Raw genomic sequence first — 17,515 nt, 5'->3', positions numbered from 1 at the left:
GATAATCATTGCGAACATTTATAAAACAGAACATTATTGTATTAAGTACAAAATTGAAATCAGCCAATAGAAATTTAACTACAATTAAAAAATCTATTTAGTGCAGGCAAGGCTAAAATAACTCTCTTAGAGAAGGAAGTTAATGAAATTAAGAAAAGTAAAGAGAAATGTAAATGCAATTGCAAGTTCCTGAGCAAGAAACAAAAATTAATAATTGATACCATGGTAAAGAAGTGCCAGGTCAAGGATGCAAGAAACATGCGTTATGACAGTGAATTTCTTCTAGAAAGTTTATTGTTCAAAATAAAGTACCCAAAAGGTTATAGGCATTGTTTGAACCATGAATTCTTACCACTTCCTTCAGAAGATCATTTAAAGCACCTCTTAAAAGGCATGAAATGCTCATATGGTGTAAATAGGCAGGCAGTTATCGCATTACAAAACCATTTAGCTGATGAAACTGACGAAAACAAAAAAAATGGAAATCCTAATTTATGATGTGGTGAAGTTACACGAGGAGGTAGCATTTAATAGTATTTAACTAAGGTGGAAGGGTTTGTTAACTTGGAAGACATGACACCTGAAAATCAGAGGAACTCCTTAGCTAATCATGTGCTTGTATGCATGTATGTGCAATTACTCCAGAGCTGGGTACAACCTGTTGCAGTATACGCAAGCAGAAATGCTACTCTGAAGACACATTGTAAAAAATAATTTTGCAAGTAATTATTCAGCTAGAACAAGCTGGTGTCAAGGTGATTGAATTCACATCTGATGGGAGCCAGACAAACAAAAACCGCTTGGAAATGTCTTGGCATATCTAGAAAAAATGGAAAAGTTAATTGTTCAATTCCTAACACCATAGACCAGAAAAGAAAATTATGGGCGTTTTCTGATACGGATAAAAAGTTATGGCAACACTGCTGTCACATGATGATGGTGCATTCGAGAGCTGCCAGCTGTGTGGACATGAACAAGGACTGTTAGATGAGTTAGTGCAGCCAGCGGTGACAGTACTCTGTCAATCTACTGCAGTGTGTAGAAAGTTGACTTTCATAGGGATAGTGTAAGTGCCCTAAGACCATGTTTACAAACTAGAGCAATGTTCCTGGATCAAAATTGAAATGGCACGAGGTCGTAGAGCACAAGAATGTTTTCAAGACTGCGTGGAGCATGTAGTGATGCAGCATTGGCATATCGCACAGTGGCACAATGACTTAAAGCATTCCGGGAAGGCAGGGATGCCGTCCAGGACAACCTCCGTACAGGACGACCCCATGTGGAGGACAGCACAGTTCAACTCCTTGCTTCCCTTGTTGGATGCTGATCGCCGATAGACTGCGCGTGAGTTAACAGCGTTAGTCGGAGTATGTCATAAAACTGTGCTCCACATTCTGCACGACATTCTGGGTTAACACAAAATTGCAGTACGTTGGATAACCCATGAAATTTCCGAGGTGCAACAATGGCACTGCTATGCAGTTGCACAGGCCTTGTTGGACTGTTATCAAAGGGAAGGTGACGACTTTCTTGGACGAATCGTCGCTATGGACGAAACCTGGGCTTGCTCATAGGAACCAAACTTGAAACACCAATCAAATGAATGGAAGCATCCCAGTTCTCCTCGTCCAAAGAAAGTGCGCCCTACACAAAGTGCTGTGAAGGTGATGTTCACTGTGGCATATGACAATGATGAGGTAATACTGCACCATGCTGTACCTCAAGGCAGACGGTAAACACAGACTACTACTGCAGGTTCTTGCAGTACCACTTTCGTCCACCCTCAGGAGAAAACGACGACACTTGGTGGTACAGAACCCCATCATTCTTCATGATAATGCAAGGAGTCACACCGCTGCTGCTGTCAAGGTCCTCTTGCGTAGTTGGCAATGGGAGATTCTGGAACATCCACCATACTCACCCGATATGAGTCCATGCGATTACGATCTCTTTGCCAAAGTGAAAGAACCACTGTGAGGGACCCAGTACAATACCAGAGATGAACTTATCCGTGCTATAGGGCGGTCAATACGGAACATCAACAAAGATGGACACGCTGATGGTGTACGACACTTTCCAAACATCTGGTAAAAAGTAATAAGGGGCGGCGACTATATTGAAGGTACGTAAATGTTGTACTCCTGTGAATAAAGCCATGTCAGAAATATTGAACTGTTGCCATTACTTTTTATCCAATCCTCGTATTTTAAAATGTATCAGAAATAACTTTCATGATAAGGGCGTAGGACAATTTTGTAACCAGGAGACAAACTTTGATGTTTATAGACGGGTATATTTTAAAGACATGTCTCCTGAATTTTCAGGGCATAGGTCATGCCCCAAATTTACGTCTAGTCATAGTGACCCTACTTCCTTCCAGCAAATGAACGCAAGACTAGCATTCCAGGTGTTTAGTGCGAGCATGGCAAAGTCCATACTTTTTTTGGGCCATAAACTGTAATGGGTTTGAGGAAAGTGAAGGTACAGAAGAATTCACAAGGCCAATGAACGACCTTGCAGATGCACTAAACTCAAAGACTCCCTCCTCTGCCCTGTACAAAGGATCCTTCCATCATAAAATTTTAGGAAATATATTACACATAACTGACAGTAAAAAGAACACATTCGCCTCAGAAAGAACCCTTGAATTATTCAGAGTAACAATTCAGAGCACTCTCGAAATATCAGACTTCTTATGGAATTGTGGATTTAAATATATTCTGGCAGCAAAATTTAACCAAGACCCTCTAGTGCAACATTTCGGAATTATAGATTGACAAATCGAACTGAAACCCTGACCGAGTTACTACGTGAGTGCTGGCTGTCTTGGGGAGGAGCAAGTGAGAAAGCACGCGGGAAAGGAGAGATCACTATGCACTATGTACTTGCAGGTCCACTCACAGTTTGTCAAACCTGCTAACAAAAGCATTAAAAGGTTAACTAGTTGCCTGCAATGCTAGCATAATGGAACCTTCCTAGCTGACAGTCGAGGCAAAAATGAACAATCCATTATTGTGGTAATACTGGAGAGTGGTTCTTCTATTGGTCGCGATGCCCACACACACCCTCTCAGATATTTACGTGGTGACTGGTGACTGAATGACGAGGAGCGAGGGAGAGAGAAGAAAGAAAGAGAGAGATTCCAGAAGTTGGTGTGTTTTACGGGGTTTCACTTGAAGTTGTCAAACTATATAAGATCATTATCTTGTGATGACCATACGTCTACCATAGATTTTCTACATCTGCACATGCTTCAATCTATGTTCCAGTTAAAAATGTACTCTCTTCAAGTGCAAATTGTGAACCCCTAATTGAACCTTCCCTTATTCCTTTATGAATCAAACGCACATCCTTGCGAGAGCTACAGAAGAAACAAATAAGAAGTGTAAAGCAGCCGCCTTGAAGAAAATCAGTAATAAGTTGGTAGTTGATGATAATCCCGTTGAAATGTATGATTGGAAAAGTAATCTGCCTTCTCTTACACAGAGTGACAAATTAGCAAAAGAGTATATTATTTAGCGAGTTATATCATAAATAAAGCAACCAGATTTACTGACTCTGTTTTGCGTAAATAAGGTTCAGAGTGCATAATGTCTTTGCTTTCACTAAAATTAAAGATTATGGAAGCTCGAACTCTTTTCTAACGCATCCTTCTGAAGGTGTTATGAATGTTTTAATGCAAACTGAGACAATAGTTGGTGTCAAATTATAGTGTGTGGGGTGATATTTTTTATGATGCGCTGGACAGCCTTATCGAGTACAAACTTCAAGTGCCAACATTAGGATGCAATGAACATGCCATGGAAATAGTTCCTAAGCTTATTTTCCATTATTTGAAGTATCGCTTCTTTTTTTCAGGCCAAGGAAATTCGGAAAGAATTTCAGTTATCAAAAATGCCGAAATCACCCCGCAAGCTCTCAAAAGTCGCAAGCACCTAGCTTCTACTTCATTAAAGGTACATGTTTAATTAGTATTTTATTTTTTAATAACACTTTAGTTGTAATTAATATAGAACTTATTTTAATAATCTAACAAGTGTAATTCTGCTTTATGTGTACAGTTGAATCTGGTTTATAATTATATTAAGTTAGTTTATTACACTTCCACAACACAAGAGGTTTCTAATCGAGCATATGAGAATGTAATAACGCAGACATAGTTAATTTAATATTCTCCAATAAGTGGCATACAACTAGTTAACGTAATGCTATTAAATTACTTTTATTTACAAAACAAAAATAACTTAGATACAGTATCTTAAAAGTTCAAAACTTGCATTGGCATAGATATAATATCGAACCTTGATTTGTAAGTCTGAGTTTCACGTAATATTTATTGTTCCCCTTGGATTACGAATAAATCAGATACAACTGAAACTAATACATAAACAATAGTAAAAAAGTAGTGGTGAAAATATAGTGTCCCATTTGATATATTATATTATGCTTTCTTGTGTATCAAAAACTATAATTCTGTGTAAAAATGTATTTACGTCACAAAAATGTTCAGTTTTGCGAAGTTCTACTTTTTTTTTTTTTGCGTACTTCTATCTGAAGCTGGCAGAATGTTCCAGTTTGCTGTTGATTATTATACTCGTATTTACGATTCAGGAGTGTATAATATAACTCAAGAGTAGTTAATGTAGTAGTATTACATAAACATTTGAATGGTGAATTTGCAAAACAACTTAAGTGCCTAGAAGTAGTTTTGAGAAAATTAAAGAAAACTGTTCTTGGCCTCGCTGAACTATATATTGTTACAATATAATTTTTTATATGTAAGAGAAATAGTTTTAGTATAAAAATTCATACTTTTATACTCTTCTTCAGGTCGCAAAAAATTTAATTATCTTCAGGACTTAAATTGTTCTGCAAATTAGCTTCAATCCTGCATCATAATTATTAGATTAGGTTACTGACACATAAACATGTTTAATTAAATGTATTTATACCAAAATCATAAAATAACCTTATTGTAATTGTTGAACAACATTATTTTGAACAATTTTTTAATCACAAGAGCACAGACCTCTGATTGAGAAAAATATGATGTTGAAGAAATGTTTCTGAGCACTTATTGCCATTAAGAATTTGATTAGTGTGTTGTTCTTATTTTGTCCTGGACAAGTGTCGCAAAACAACCACAGTTCTTTAATATATTGGATGGAACACAGTTACTGAAGTAGTGTGCAGGTAAAAATTACATACCTCATTAAGACTTTTCTTGGCCTGTCCCTCATGGTAGACACGAAAGGACATTTCACTAGTTTTCATGTTGTGCACAGAGAAAGTTGGCAATAGTAGTACATATCTTTAACTGGTGTTTAGGCAAGCATACATTTTTCATGTAGTCATATGTGACAGCAAGAAAATCCTCTCTCTCGATGCTTAACTTGGCTCCATTTTGCAATACTTCAGCTACAAGTTTAGCACGATTACTGAGCATATTGCTTTTCATTTTCATGCTCTGTTCTTCAAACGTAATAAATTTTCTCAACTAAAGAATTACCAATGACAACGGACAAAAAATATTTTGTCAGCTGATTGTATGATTAAAATTACATATTATCTAAATTTCTTCAGTACTTGACAGTCAAAACAACTTAAGTCCAGGACTAAAGTCGTTTTACCACTTAACCAAACATTCTGCTGCTAAGAAAAATTATACAAAAGTCGTGGATTAAAGTCATTCTGCTTCTAAACGATGCCCCTTGCACACAGTAACATAATCATGCTCTCAACTCAAAACCCCCAAAATGTGGACTTAAGTCGTTTGGCAAATTCACCATTCATTTGTATTGACCCGAATAGTGCTCCTGAAACTGCAGTCGAAGAACACAGCTAGCGCCGCTCTGCGACGAACTGCTGGGCTAGTGGAAGTATCGTCACTTTCTATTCTAACCACTCTGGTATCACTACTATAACACGCAAAACGATTATTGAACCTATATCTAAATCACTAACCCATGTCTTTAATTTGTGCCTATCACAAGGTGTATTTCCATCTTATCTAAAATGTGCTGTAGTAATACCTATATACAAATCCGGTGACGGAAGCAATCTCAATAACTACAGACCCAGCTCACTCTTGCCAAGTCTCTCTACACTATTAGAAAAATGTATTAAACACAGGCTAATTAATTTTTTAGAGAAAAAAATCTATTAGTAAAAAGCAGTTTAGTTTCCGAAATAACATGAGTACAGATGGCACTATTATGAATGTAACTTCAAGAATTATTAAAGAACTAGCCATACCTGCGCACTTTGCTGCACTTGTTATAAATAAATATCACTGACTTAAATCTGTTATATTTCCAAATACAGCTTTGTTATTGTTATTGAATAATTAATTTATTATCACTTATAAATCGTTTGCTTCTGAATTACTTTCAACGTTGTATTTAGAACTATGAATGTAACTGTTATTACTATGCAATAGGTTTTGGAGTTGTTCGATTAATTCTACTTTTAAGCTTGGTATTATGTTAGACCAAACAGCGTCTGAAATAGAATATATTTTTAAGAACTGAAGGTCGTTACTCTCAGCTGGAAGAAGCTTTGTCACCAAACAATACCATTTGAAATAAGGTGTTGTACTGCCCTATATTATTTGAAACATGTGTTGATAACGGATGTACTACTATAAGTACCTATCCAAGTTTTTAATTGGTTGTGCAGGCTCTTGAATCTCAGGAAGAAAAACTTTTCCAGCAGCACAACGTATTCAGGACTAATTTACAAACATGTTAAACGAATTATTCTTGCAATGAAAACAGATGCTCCCTAGACCAAACAGTCGTATTTCAATAATGTAATTACTTCATATTTTCATGTGGTATTGTATGATGTTATGACTGAAATACGTATGTTAATTGTTTTTATTGTAACATTCGACCATAACTGACCGCGTATACCTACCTATAAACGTATTTTTCAATTATCCTGCAAAATCAGTTATCCGGCACTGGCTTTGTCCCACAGTTGCCGGATACGAGAATTCTACAGTAAATTAATTTTTCTTAATTAATAAAAGTGTATGTTTCCACACAATTTCTTAGCATAGCCACAGATACACTTGATTGTATTTGCCACTATCCATGTCTCTAGAGATTTCTCAAAATTTATATTTTCCCTGCCATTCAAAAAAAATATTTTTATGTAATACCTCTAGCACTAAAAGAGAGACCTATAACTGAAATTTGATTAATATATTTTTAATATCATTACTGTATTTATCCTGGAAATAATGAACAGTTTGACTAATAGATATTATGTTTTTCAGCATAAACTTCCTCTAGTTGTATGTTAGAAGATTCAAAGAGGATATTCGGACATATATTTTCGGCTCCATCTCCTCCCCCTCCCGATAATGCATAACATAATACATCAATATGGCAGATGCTATCGTCTGAGATACAAGAAACTTTTTAACAGACTTCGAATCTTTTTTCTGGTTATTATGTTTTATATAAATTGTATTAACTCTCGTTATGTGGTTTTTATATTTATTTTATCAATATTACTGTTATTATTTTATTATTGTTATTATTATTATTATTATTATTATTATTATTATTACTACTACTATCATCAACATTATTAATATCTGTAAAATTTATGTAGGCTCTAATGGACTGTACCCAAGCATGAGCACATGCTCATTTTGGGCAACTATTCATACCATTCAAATGAAAATTATGAATAAATTTGAACTTGAATTTGAATTTCTATGAAATTTCAAAACATGGTTGAAAGCCCAAAATAATAATTTTTATAAAATACAAACATCACCACCTGGTTCTTTCAATACAAGCAGTTTGAGAGAGAATACTGAGAAAACCCACAATAGTTAGTGCCTTTGCAACAATTATCCTAGGCCAACTACACAGCTAAGGCAGTAGCACATTTGCCTGCTGATCTGGAGTTGTGCTATGGCATGGGTTCGATTCCCGCTTAAGCTGATTACCTAGCTGGGCTTTTCCGAGGTTTTCCCCAAATATAAGACGAATGTCAGATAATCTATAGCGAATCATCAGCCTCATCTCGCCAAATAATATCTCATAATCACCATTTCCACCAATCCTAAATAACCCAGTAATTGATACAGCGTTATTAAATAACCAATTTAAAAAAAATATATATCCTAATATACAGTTTATACTTTACTTCAATGGATGATGTACTCACTTCCAGCTCAGCTTGCAGCTTCGTTATCTGCCGAGCATAACGCTTAAGTAGAGCTGCATCAGATAAAACTTCGTTAACTTGTGGTTTATTTTTTATGTGGGTAGCTCTTAATGCAAACCTGAAAAACAAGAAATTTCAATACAGTGATGCATCATGAAATCCAAAACCACAATAGCTCACATTGCACTTACCCAAGAGTACTTGCAGTCTCCTCAACTGAAGCTGGTGTAACAGCACAGATAATAGCAGTGTGTGCATTTCCTCCAAGTGATGATTGCAAGATTCTTGTAAGCTTGCTATCTCTGAAGTTCACATATTGGCTGCAAAATAAAATAATAATCTTAATATACAGTAAACATAAAATAAAACCACAGAATCTAAAAGGCTATTGCAACACTTCACAACAATGATAGCAGTTGAAGAACGGAAAATACCTTGCCATTACTAGGTTCCAGAATCTTAGATGCCTGTCTATTATGAATCTTGCACACAGTGGTCCTATACACGGGTTTTATTGGAAATCTAAATGAAACCTTAAAAGCCAAAAGACCTAACACTCTCTTTTATATTCTCCAGTGGACAGACCACTGCACTCATAATCATGTGGCCCCGGATTCAATCCCCAGCATACCCCTAATTTATTATTTGTGTTGTGCAAGCCTTGGTCCAAGTAACATGGGTGTTCTCCAAGAGTTTTGGTTTCCCTGTGGCATCCCAACAAATCTCCATCACCATCTCATCTCATTATAGGTGTCATATGTAGACCAGTCTCCTATGGCACTTTCTGGGCAACAACTGTCAGCAAATTGGTCACCACTGGCTTCATATGTGTGAATGATGAATAATCAAGTACCCGCCACTAGATTTAAAAAATATAAAGTGTGTGTTCAGTTTCCAAAGACAAACCTTCAATGGTCCATTTCAAGGGGTATCTAAAGCAAGTGCAGTGATGATTAGGACTACAATTTTCATAACCTACAAATTACACTACCCAACATGAAATTTACCTCTGTGAAGGTAATACATGTTTTTAGTCCATTTTCACGCGTAGATTCTGAAAACAATGCTTAAAATGTCACATCACGTCACAATTTTTAGATATTTTAGATATCCTGCATCGAAAATGAGTTCGCGTGCCATCTATTAACACATGTGTCATATGTTGACTACCTCTGTCCTGCATGATTACTTACATACTTACAAAATGTAAAGATGAAAATGTGTTATTTGTTATACCATCTAACCAAGCCTTTGTCAGTTATCAGGATACCGGTAATAAATTTGTCGTTTCTTCTAGAAGTAGATACTGCAAAGAGGTAAATCCAGGTAGACACCAGTCTGTCACTTCTAATGTGATTGTAAAGTAATATTATTTCCTGCATAAAACGTGACTTATGTGGGAATATGTGTTTCTATGTAGACGTTAATGATTTAATGAGTGAACTAGGGGTTGAGCATAATCTAGATGATTGGCAATTGTTTATAGATTCATCTAAGTTTAGCTTAAAAGCAGTGTTACTTCATAATTGTAATGAATTTCCATCTGTTCTGATTTTCCATTCTGTAATTCTCAAAGAAATTTATGAAAGTATGCTAAGATTGTGTGTGTTTTAAAATATGAGACTCATTGGTGGAAGATATGTGGTGACAAAGTAATTGGTTTGCTGCTTGGTTTGCAAGAAGGCTTCACAAAATATGGTTGTATTTTTGTGTTTGTGGGACAACCGTGCTATAGAAAAACATTATGTGATACAACAGAGTCATTCCATATCAAATCGCACAGCAATAAAACACGACCTTCTCGAAAATGGTCGAATTTTTTTTTCATGAATTCCAGACATCAAATAGAGAGACCCGTATTGTTTTATTTTCACAATTATTAATTATTTGTATAGTTATGACTACCTGAAATTACGCAAATTATGCGCGCACTATTACATAAACTCACTTGGAACTCTGTGTCTACAAATAATTGAGATTTGCGATTTGAAGGACTAAATACAACACTTTTTATTACTTTAGTCTTATCAAAATAAATTTAAAATTTGGCCCAATTTTTTAATCATTTATTTTTCAAAGCAAAATTACTATATTATATAGCCAAGTTAAAAATCTGAAAAAAATATAGACTTGTACCCTGTTGTATTATCTGTAAACTACTGCATTTAGAAATGTGGGATCTGCACACATACATTTGTAACAATTTATTTTCCGGAGGCATGCATGCTCTCGCGATCCCCAGTTAATGAACTGCTTGTGGCCGTGGGCTAGAAGGCTGCCCATGGAAAGTTTTACGAAATTCCCCGTTGCATATACAGTAATAACTGATATCACCAAACTACAAAAATTCATTCATTCATCAAATGATTAATACCTTAAGGAACAGTAAATATCTAAAGTTATTTTATTATTGTCAGCTCAGCTAAGAGGGGGAGCCCTTCACAATGCTGTAAGTTTATACTGTAATATAGCCAAGTGTTTAACGATAGCAAGGCTGGGTAAGGCAGTAAACTTTACGACAGTAAACAGATGGCAGGGGACAAAATATAGAAGAGAAAAATAATCAGTCAGGGTTTGAATTTCATGGAGTGACGTGACTTCTATACAACATTAGTGACAGCAAAGATCGTGTAATGTATAACAAGTGTTTAAATCCATTTGACCTTCCTAATCACACTTTTAAAAAGAAAAGTACACTAAGACGCGAAAGTCGCGATTTATTGATAAAGCTCAATTTAAAGGAGTCTTTGAATGTGCGATTATGTGATTCTTTCCATAAAAAATCTATCAACTTCCGGATAGGTCAGGTGAAATTATATGTGAAGCCAGTAGTTCTTGTGATATTAATAAACATGAATCAAATGAAAGTGCGGACAGAGAAAGTGATTATCTCAGTTCTTCTTCTAACAATTATATGGATACAGCGCTAGAAATCAGTAATATTGAGGAATTAAACAAGAGTTTGATGTCAATAGAGTCCCTTATCAAGAAAAGAAAACTACAATAAAAACGATACCCCCGTGAAAAGTTTCAAAAAGTAAAAGGTTCCCTAGCAAGTAAAGTTTTTCATGTAGAAGATGCATCGTCATCCCTTCAAAAGTCGGCCATATTTTATTTTTGACGGAATGCAAAGAAAATGTACAACCTGAAAATTACATAGTTATTGCAGACTTTTCTGTAAATTATTCATTTGCAATACAAGATTCAGTACAAAGTGTGCATTGGAACAAATGCCAAGACACAATACATCCTTTTGTAGTATATTTCAAAGGAGATACAGAAATTCGTCACAAAAGTATTGTTGTCATCTCAGAAAGCATGAAACAGGACACCGATTCCTTTCACTTTTTTCAATCTGAAGCAATCAATTTTTTAAACTAAGAATTTAACGATATAAAAAAAATCATCTACTTTTCTGATGGATCAGGTTCACAATACAAAAACAAAAATAATTTTAAAAATAACTGCTTACATGAAGACGATTATGGAATTAGTGCTGAATGACACTTCTTTGCAATGTCGCATGGTAAAGATCAATGTTATGGCATTGGAGGAACTGTTAATCAACTTGCCACTAGAGCCAGCCTATACAAGATCCTATAACAACACAAACAAAAAAAAAAAAAACTGTTTGATTGGTCACAAAAAAAAATTATAACGTGTCATATTTTGTCCATTGAATAAGCACAAAAACTACACTGAAAATTTGCAGGCCAGATACCATAATCTAAAACCAATAACTGGTACATTAAAATTACATTCTTTCACTACATTGTCAGAAACTGAAGATTTAGTAAAACAAATTTCTTTCGAGAAAGAAGATAGACGAATGAAAATTTAAAGTGTAGTGTGAATGAAAACAAACATTTAAAAAGCATAATGTACAAATATTTGAAGACATCGTAACAAGTAAATTAGCAGTGTTTCCTCGAGTGACTTGATCCGTACTGGGTGTAATGTTGAACATTCACTCGATCATCCAGCGCCGATAAACCTCCCAGCGCGCTTCAATGCTTCCCGTCCACTGCTGCTCCACCAACCGCTACACATTGCTTCGTAAGTAATTATTTCCATTAAACTATTGGAGATCCCATTGTGATTTTTTTTTGGAATTATTAAGAATACTTTAGTGCACCTAGTAGGCATTTTTTTAGATTTTTAATACGGATATTTCACATTGATATCTAACTTTTAAAAATTAAATTAAAAAAAAAAAAATTTGTAATAATTATATTGAAATTAGTTAGTAAATATTTAACAAAAGACAGTACTTTCAGCTTTTGAAATGCATTTTTCAAAAAATTTTTAACATCAATGTCATCAGAAATATGATGCTTTAAATGTTGCATTGTGCGACATTTTTAACGAATTTTAACATGCAATATTTTAAAAACATATGGACTTAGGAGGAAATAAAAATACACTTGTTGGTTTATTAGACCCATAGAGTTGGTAAAAAAAAATATAAACGCAATCAGAAATATGAAAGTCAAAATTTGTATAATTTTGTGCGATTTGACATGGAATGACTCAACAGTGAGACAAGCAGCAGGAATATGTTCCGAGGGAAAATAATGTAAAAGAAACACCATTGGTTCAGCGTGATAAAATTCTTCTTCCTCCCTTACACATAAAACTTGGGCTAATGAAGAATTTCGTTAAGGCACTCAACAAGGACGGTAGTGGGTTTGCATATTTACAACGCAAGTTTCCACAGAAAGAAGGCATTTTTATTGGACCTCAAATCAGAAAACTTATGGAGGACAAAATGTTTGAGAAAAATTTACAAACGATTGAATTAGCAGCTTGGCAATCATTTAAAAGGGTTGTGTGTTGTTTTCTCGGAAATACAAACGAAGAAAAATATAAAAATTTTGTGTCAAATTTGTTGAAATGCTACAAAATCATGGGTTGTCAAATGTCATTGAAAATCCATTTCCTTCATTCACATGTAAACTTTTTTCTGGTAAATCTGAGTGATGTTAGTGATGAACAAGGGGAACAGTTTCATCAAGACATTTCCGTCATGGAGAAGAGGTACCAAGGTTGTAAGGATCCAGTAATGATGGGAGATTATTGTTGGTTTCTTGTGAGGGAGAACAGGCAGGAGTACAAAAGAAAGTCACATACTACCAAACACTTTGAAGCAAAGTTACAGGTATGTTCCCTTAAAATATGGGCCAAATATTATTTCATACATATAAAACTACATTTGTGAATTAATCTTAACTTAGTATGAATATGTCATTATATCATAAGAATTAAACTAACATAATATTTTATCTAAAATCGCATATGTGAGATTCTAAATGTGTTTATACCTTTTTAACCTGACGTCATATGAGATTTATATGGTGATTTTCAAAATCAGCGCAATTTTTTTGTTAAGAATAACCTATTTTCTCGCGGAGGTATGACAAAAATTATTTTTGTTGGGTAGTGTTATCTTTAAAATACCTTAAAAATATTAAGTTTGACTGATGAGGCAAAAGTTATTTCTATACTCTGCTAAATTGACAGGTAAACATACACAAAAATTAAATATTATTAGCAAGCATAAATCCTAATAACCACATTAACTTAATGCTTAACATGACAACTGGATAACTAGCAACAATTGCAAAGTTATGCCTCCAAAGAAGTCACAAACTAAGAAAATGTGGAATTTTAAGACACCTCAGAAACAAACTCACTAAGTAAATCAGACTATGAAGTGGTCAAGACATCCCCTCTTATACTTATTCAGTATTGCCAATGAATGACGTTATTTTAACAGGTAGTTGAATTGGCAATAATATTCATTTGGCTCTTGCCCTAGATATTCAGGCAGCACAGCATTCAAGGTCAGGCATGATTTCAGTGCATCACACCATGGCAGACATAAGCAGTAGGGTGGACGAAAAATACAGACAATTTAACTTTTATATGATTTGAGAACTGTAATAGCGCGGAAAAGTTGTCTTTTACAGAGGCATTCACTGCAACAGCTATGATTTTCTGATACAGTGACATCTTGAGGGCTCTACCCAGTCTTATATTTTAGAAATTTTTCGTAAATTCCTTTAGTAATGAAACTTGAATATAGTATCATTACGTAATATTTTATTAACAGACTGATTAAAATACATATTATTTAATTCCACAAAAAGGAAAAAAGTCACAAAAATAGTAACAAACTAGCTACCATTTCCAGATGGTTTTTTCCTTTGTCACATTAACTGTATATTTGAAAAACATGTTACGAAAAATGTTAATCCTTTACGTTTTATAGATTTTAAATTTCTTCAGTAATTACATGTGCTTAGTAATAATACATGCATGTTTTGTAACTTATAATTTAATCTTCACAATCTATTATATAAAAGTGAATATGTGTGTGTGTTTTTTTCTCAATACAAATCTACACACTTTGACCGATATTTGCAAAAGTTTGCACATTTAACCTTCATAACCAGGATAGTATCAAAATTCCAGCTGAGCAGAGCATAGGTTACTATGAAACTAAGAAAAAGAAACCGTGGTTTGATGAATATTTTTGCACGGTAGTAGAAAAAAGGAAACAGGCAAAACTGAAATTCTTATAGGATCCAGTTGAGGTGAATAGAGATAATTATTTCAATGAAAGACGGGAAGCAAGTCATACACTTAGGAGTAAAAAGAGAGATTAACTGAAGGAAAACAGAATGAGGTAGAAACAAAAAGTAAGAATAAAAACATTCGAGATTTATATAAGGGTATAAAGGAATTTAAGCAAGCAAGGGTAAACGTGATCAAGGATGAGAATGGTGACTTGCTTGCAGACTCTCATTCAATCCTGAACAGATGGAAGAACTCTTTTGGGCAACTACCAAATGTACAGTAGTGGCAAAAAAATTGGACCAACACTTATAGCTGATTTCAGAGCCTTGTTCACAGTGACAGCACGATAGACTAGTAACTAAAGACTTTTGTCATTCAAATCCTGCCTGGGAAGGAAACTTTTTTTTGTTCCTTATTCAAATTTATTCCCAACTTTTCGATTGCAGTGATATTTTACTACTTAATTAACTTATTATTCCCAGCTTATTTTCTAATGGCTTTCCAAATGGGCTACGTCAGCATTCGAAACTACAACAATTTCAATAGATTACTCACTATCTTGTGAATGTGGGCGTGGCATGCGAGTGGCTCATTTCGGGGACTTTGATTATTCCGTTGGTCCGGTTTCTTTTGCTACTCCTGTACACAGGCCAAATAGAAATGATCGGGACGAAATTCGAATACAAACTGCTGAGCCATTTATACCCGAAGCCACACTTTCAGAAGTCGAAATTGCGAAAGAAAATCTGAAAAAGTACAAGTCTCCAGGTATCAATCAAATTTCAACAGAATTAATACAAGAGGGTGGAAGCGCATTATCTAGCGAAATTTATAAGCTTGTACTTGCTATTTGGGAAAAGCAAAGTGTACCAGAACAATGGAAGGAGTCCATAATTGAGGACCGGTTTTGCAAAACTTGCTAACTGCAAAATTTTCAAAATTGAGATTTTGGTGGATTAGTTAACATAAGACAGGCCTCTACATGATGTTAAAAGCTTCTTAGGAAAATCTTATTATTTCCTTCAGTGGTGTGTTAAAAGTGTGACCGTTTTTTCAAAACTTGCTTTCTCCTATGTGAGAGTTATAGCAAAACTTGCAGTTATTTCAGTTTTTTGTGTCTCCTATAATATTTAGTTTTTACAGTTAGCAAGTTTTGCAAAAACGGTCCTCAATTGTACCTATTTTTAAGAAGAGGGACCAGACTAAGGCTCGTATCACACTAAGATGCCATGGCAGCTCTGCTGGCATGGATGCCAAGAACAAAACACAGAAACTAATGGCGCATCTCACACTTGGCATCATTGCCAGTCTGGCATAGCTGCCAGTCAGGAAACCAAAACAACTTGTTTACTGGCAGCACTGCACGGCCATCAAAACATATGAGATTAGATAAGGAGTCTCACATTCCGATCCCAGCAGAGGTGCTAGTCATTACAATTGCATCACTAGTGCTGTGCAAAATGACCAATTTTGATATGGAAAAGTTCATTATAGAGATACAAAACAGACAAGCAACATGGGAGTCATCATCTGATGATTATAGCAATCGCGAGTTGAAGAAGAAATGCTGGGAAGAAGTAGTGGATATTTTTGGAGGGAAGAACTTGACGAGTGCAGAGAAAAACGAACTTTTCAAATTGATTTACTTTATTCTACAATACTGAGAGTTTTTAAACATATTTTATATTATCAATAGGAACCGGATTTCTAAGTTGTTTTTTTTTTCCTTCTAAACTCAAAACTACTTCAATATTTTACCGAATCAATTATGGGAGTCATATACCGGGTGTTTCAAACCACTTGTATCAGCCTTTTTTTTCTCGAAAACTATATGATACTGGTTGTTCATAAAAAAATTTAATAACCAAAACCTATGTACAGTATCATTTCCCATAAGAAACCAGAAGTACGGGTACCTGTGGTCAACTTCGAAATTTCAAATGAAAACATGGGTCATTGAAGGTGCCATTGCATACTATCTTTAAAAAGAAATAACTTTTACTTAAACTTTTTTTCTAACTTTTATTGTTTATTCACAAATCAACAAAAATGGTAATTTCTGAGAACTTTATACGTTGTTAATGTACATACACTCTTCATAGTAAGTGTTCAAAATATCCGCCATCCTGTGTTCTGATCTTCTCCTAACATCCATGATTGCACGGAGACCTTCAGCACAGCTGAAAGACACACATGGTGTGGCTTCTCTAATTCTTTAACAGCTCATCAAAAGATGTCACTGACATTCTCACGTAATTGAAAAACTTAAGAATGCACATGGTGTGGCTTCTCTAATTCTTTAACAGCTCATCAAAAGATGTCACTGACATTCTCACGTAATTGAAAAACTTAAGAATGCACCCACAACCTTTTCCCTTTCTTTTTACTTAAACGACGACGACGAATAGAGGCAATAAGTATTAACACTTCAACATCCATTTTGAGAGTGTGGCATCTGAGGTGGCAGACACTACAAATGCCAGCAGAGCTGCAGTGGCATCCTAGTGTGATACAAACCTAACTGTAGTAACTTTCGAGGAATATCACTTTTGTTGACGTGGTACAAAATGTTGTCCACATAATTAGGAACATTAAATCCAGACGTTTGAGATGGGCAGGCATGTAGCATGCATGGACGAATCCAGAAATGCATACAGAGTGCTAGTTGGGAGGCTGGAGGGAAAAAGACCTTTGGGGATGCTGAAACACAGATGGGAGGATAATATTGAAATGGATTTGAGAGAGGTGG

The 17,515-nt window shown here is 35.0% G+C and overlaps 1 protein-coding gene across 1 annotated transcript in view; it reads right to left on the bottom strand.

Annotated features, from left to right (window-relative positions):
- LOC138704917 (centromere-associated protein E-like) overlaps positions 1 to 17,515 on the bottom strand; it is a 284,997-nt gene that overhangs the window by 179,732 nt on the left and 87,750 nt on the right. Inside the window, exons 7-8 of the mRNA XM_069833317.1 lie at positions 8,379 to 8,507; positions 8,188 to 8,305 (exon numbers count right to left, since the gene is read on the bottom strand). Coding sequence (XP_069689418.1) covers positions 8,188 to 8,305; positions 8,379 to 8,507 — 247 coding nt within the window. The remainder of the gene's footprint in view (positions 1 to 8,187; positions 8,306 to 8,378; positions 8,508 to 17,515) is intronic.

Source organism: Periplaneta americana, chromosome 8 (assembly GCF_040183065.1).
Source record: "Periplaneta americana isolate PAMFEO1 chromosome 8, P.americana_PAMFEO1_priV1, whole genome shotgun sequence".
NCBI classification, from domain to species: Eukaryota; Metazoa; Arthropoda; class Insecta; order Blattodea; family Blattidae; genus Periplaneta; species Periplaneta americana.
This window is presented reverse-complemented; position numbering and strand designations above follow the sequence as displayed.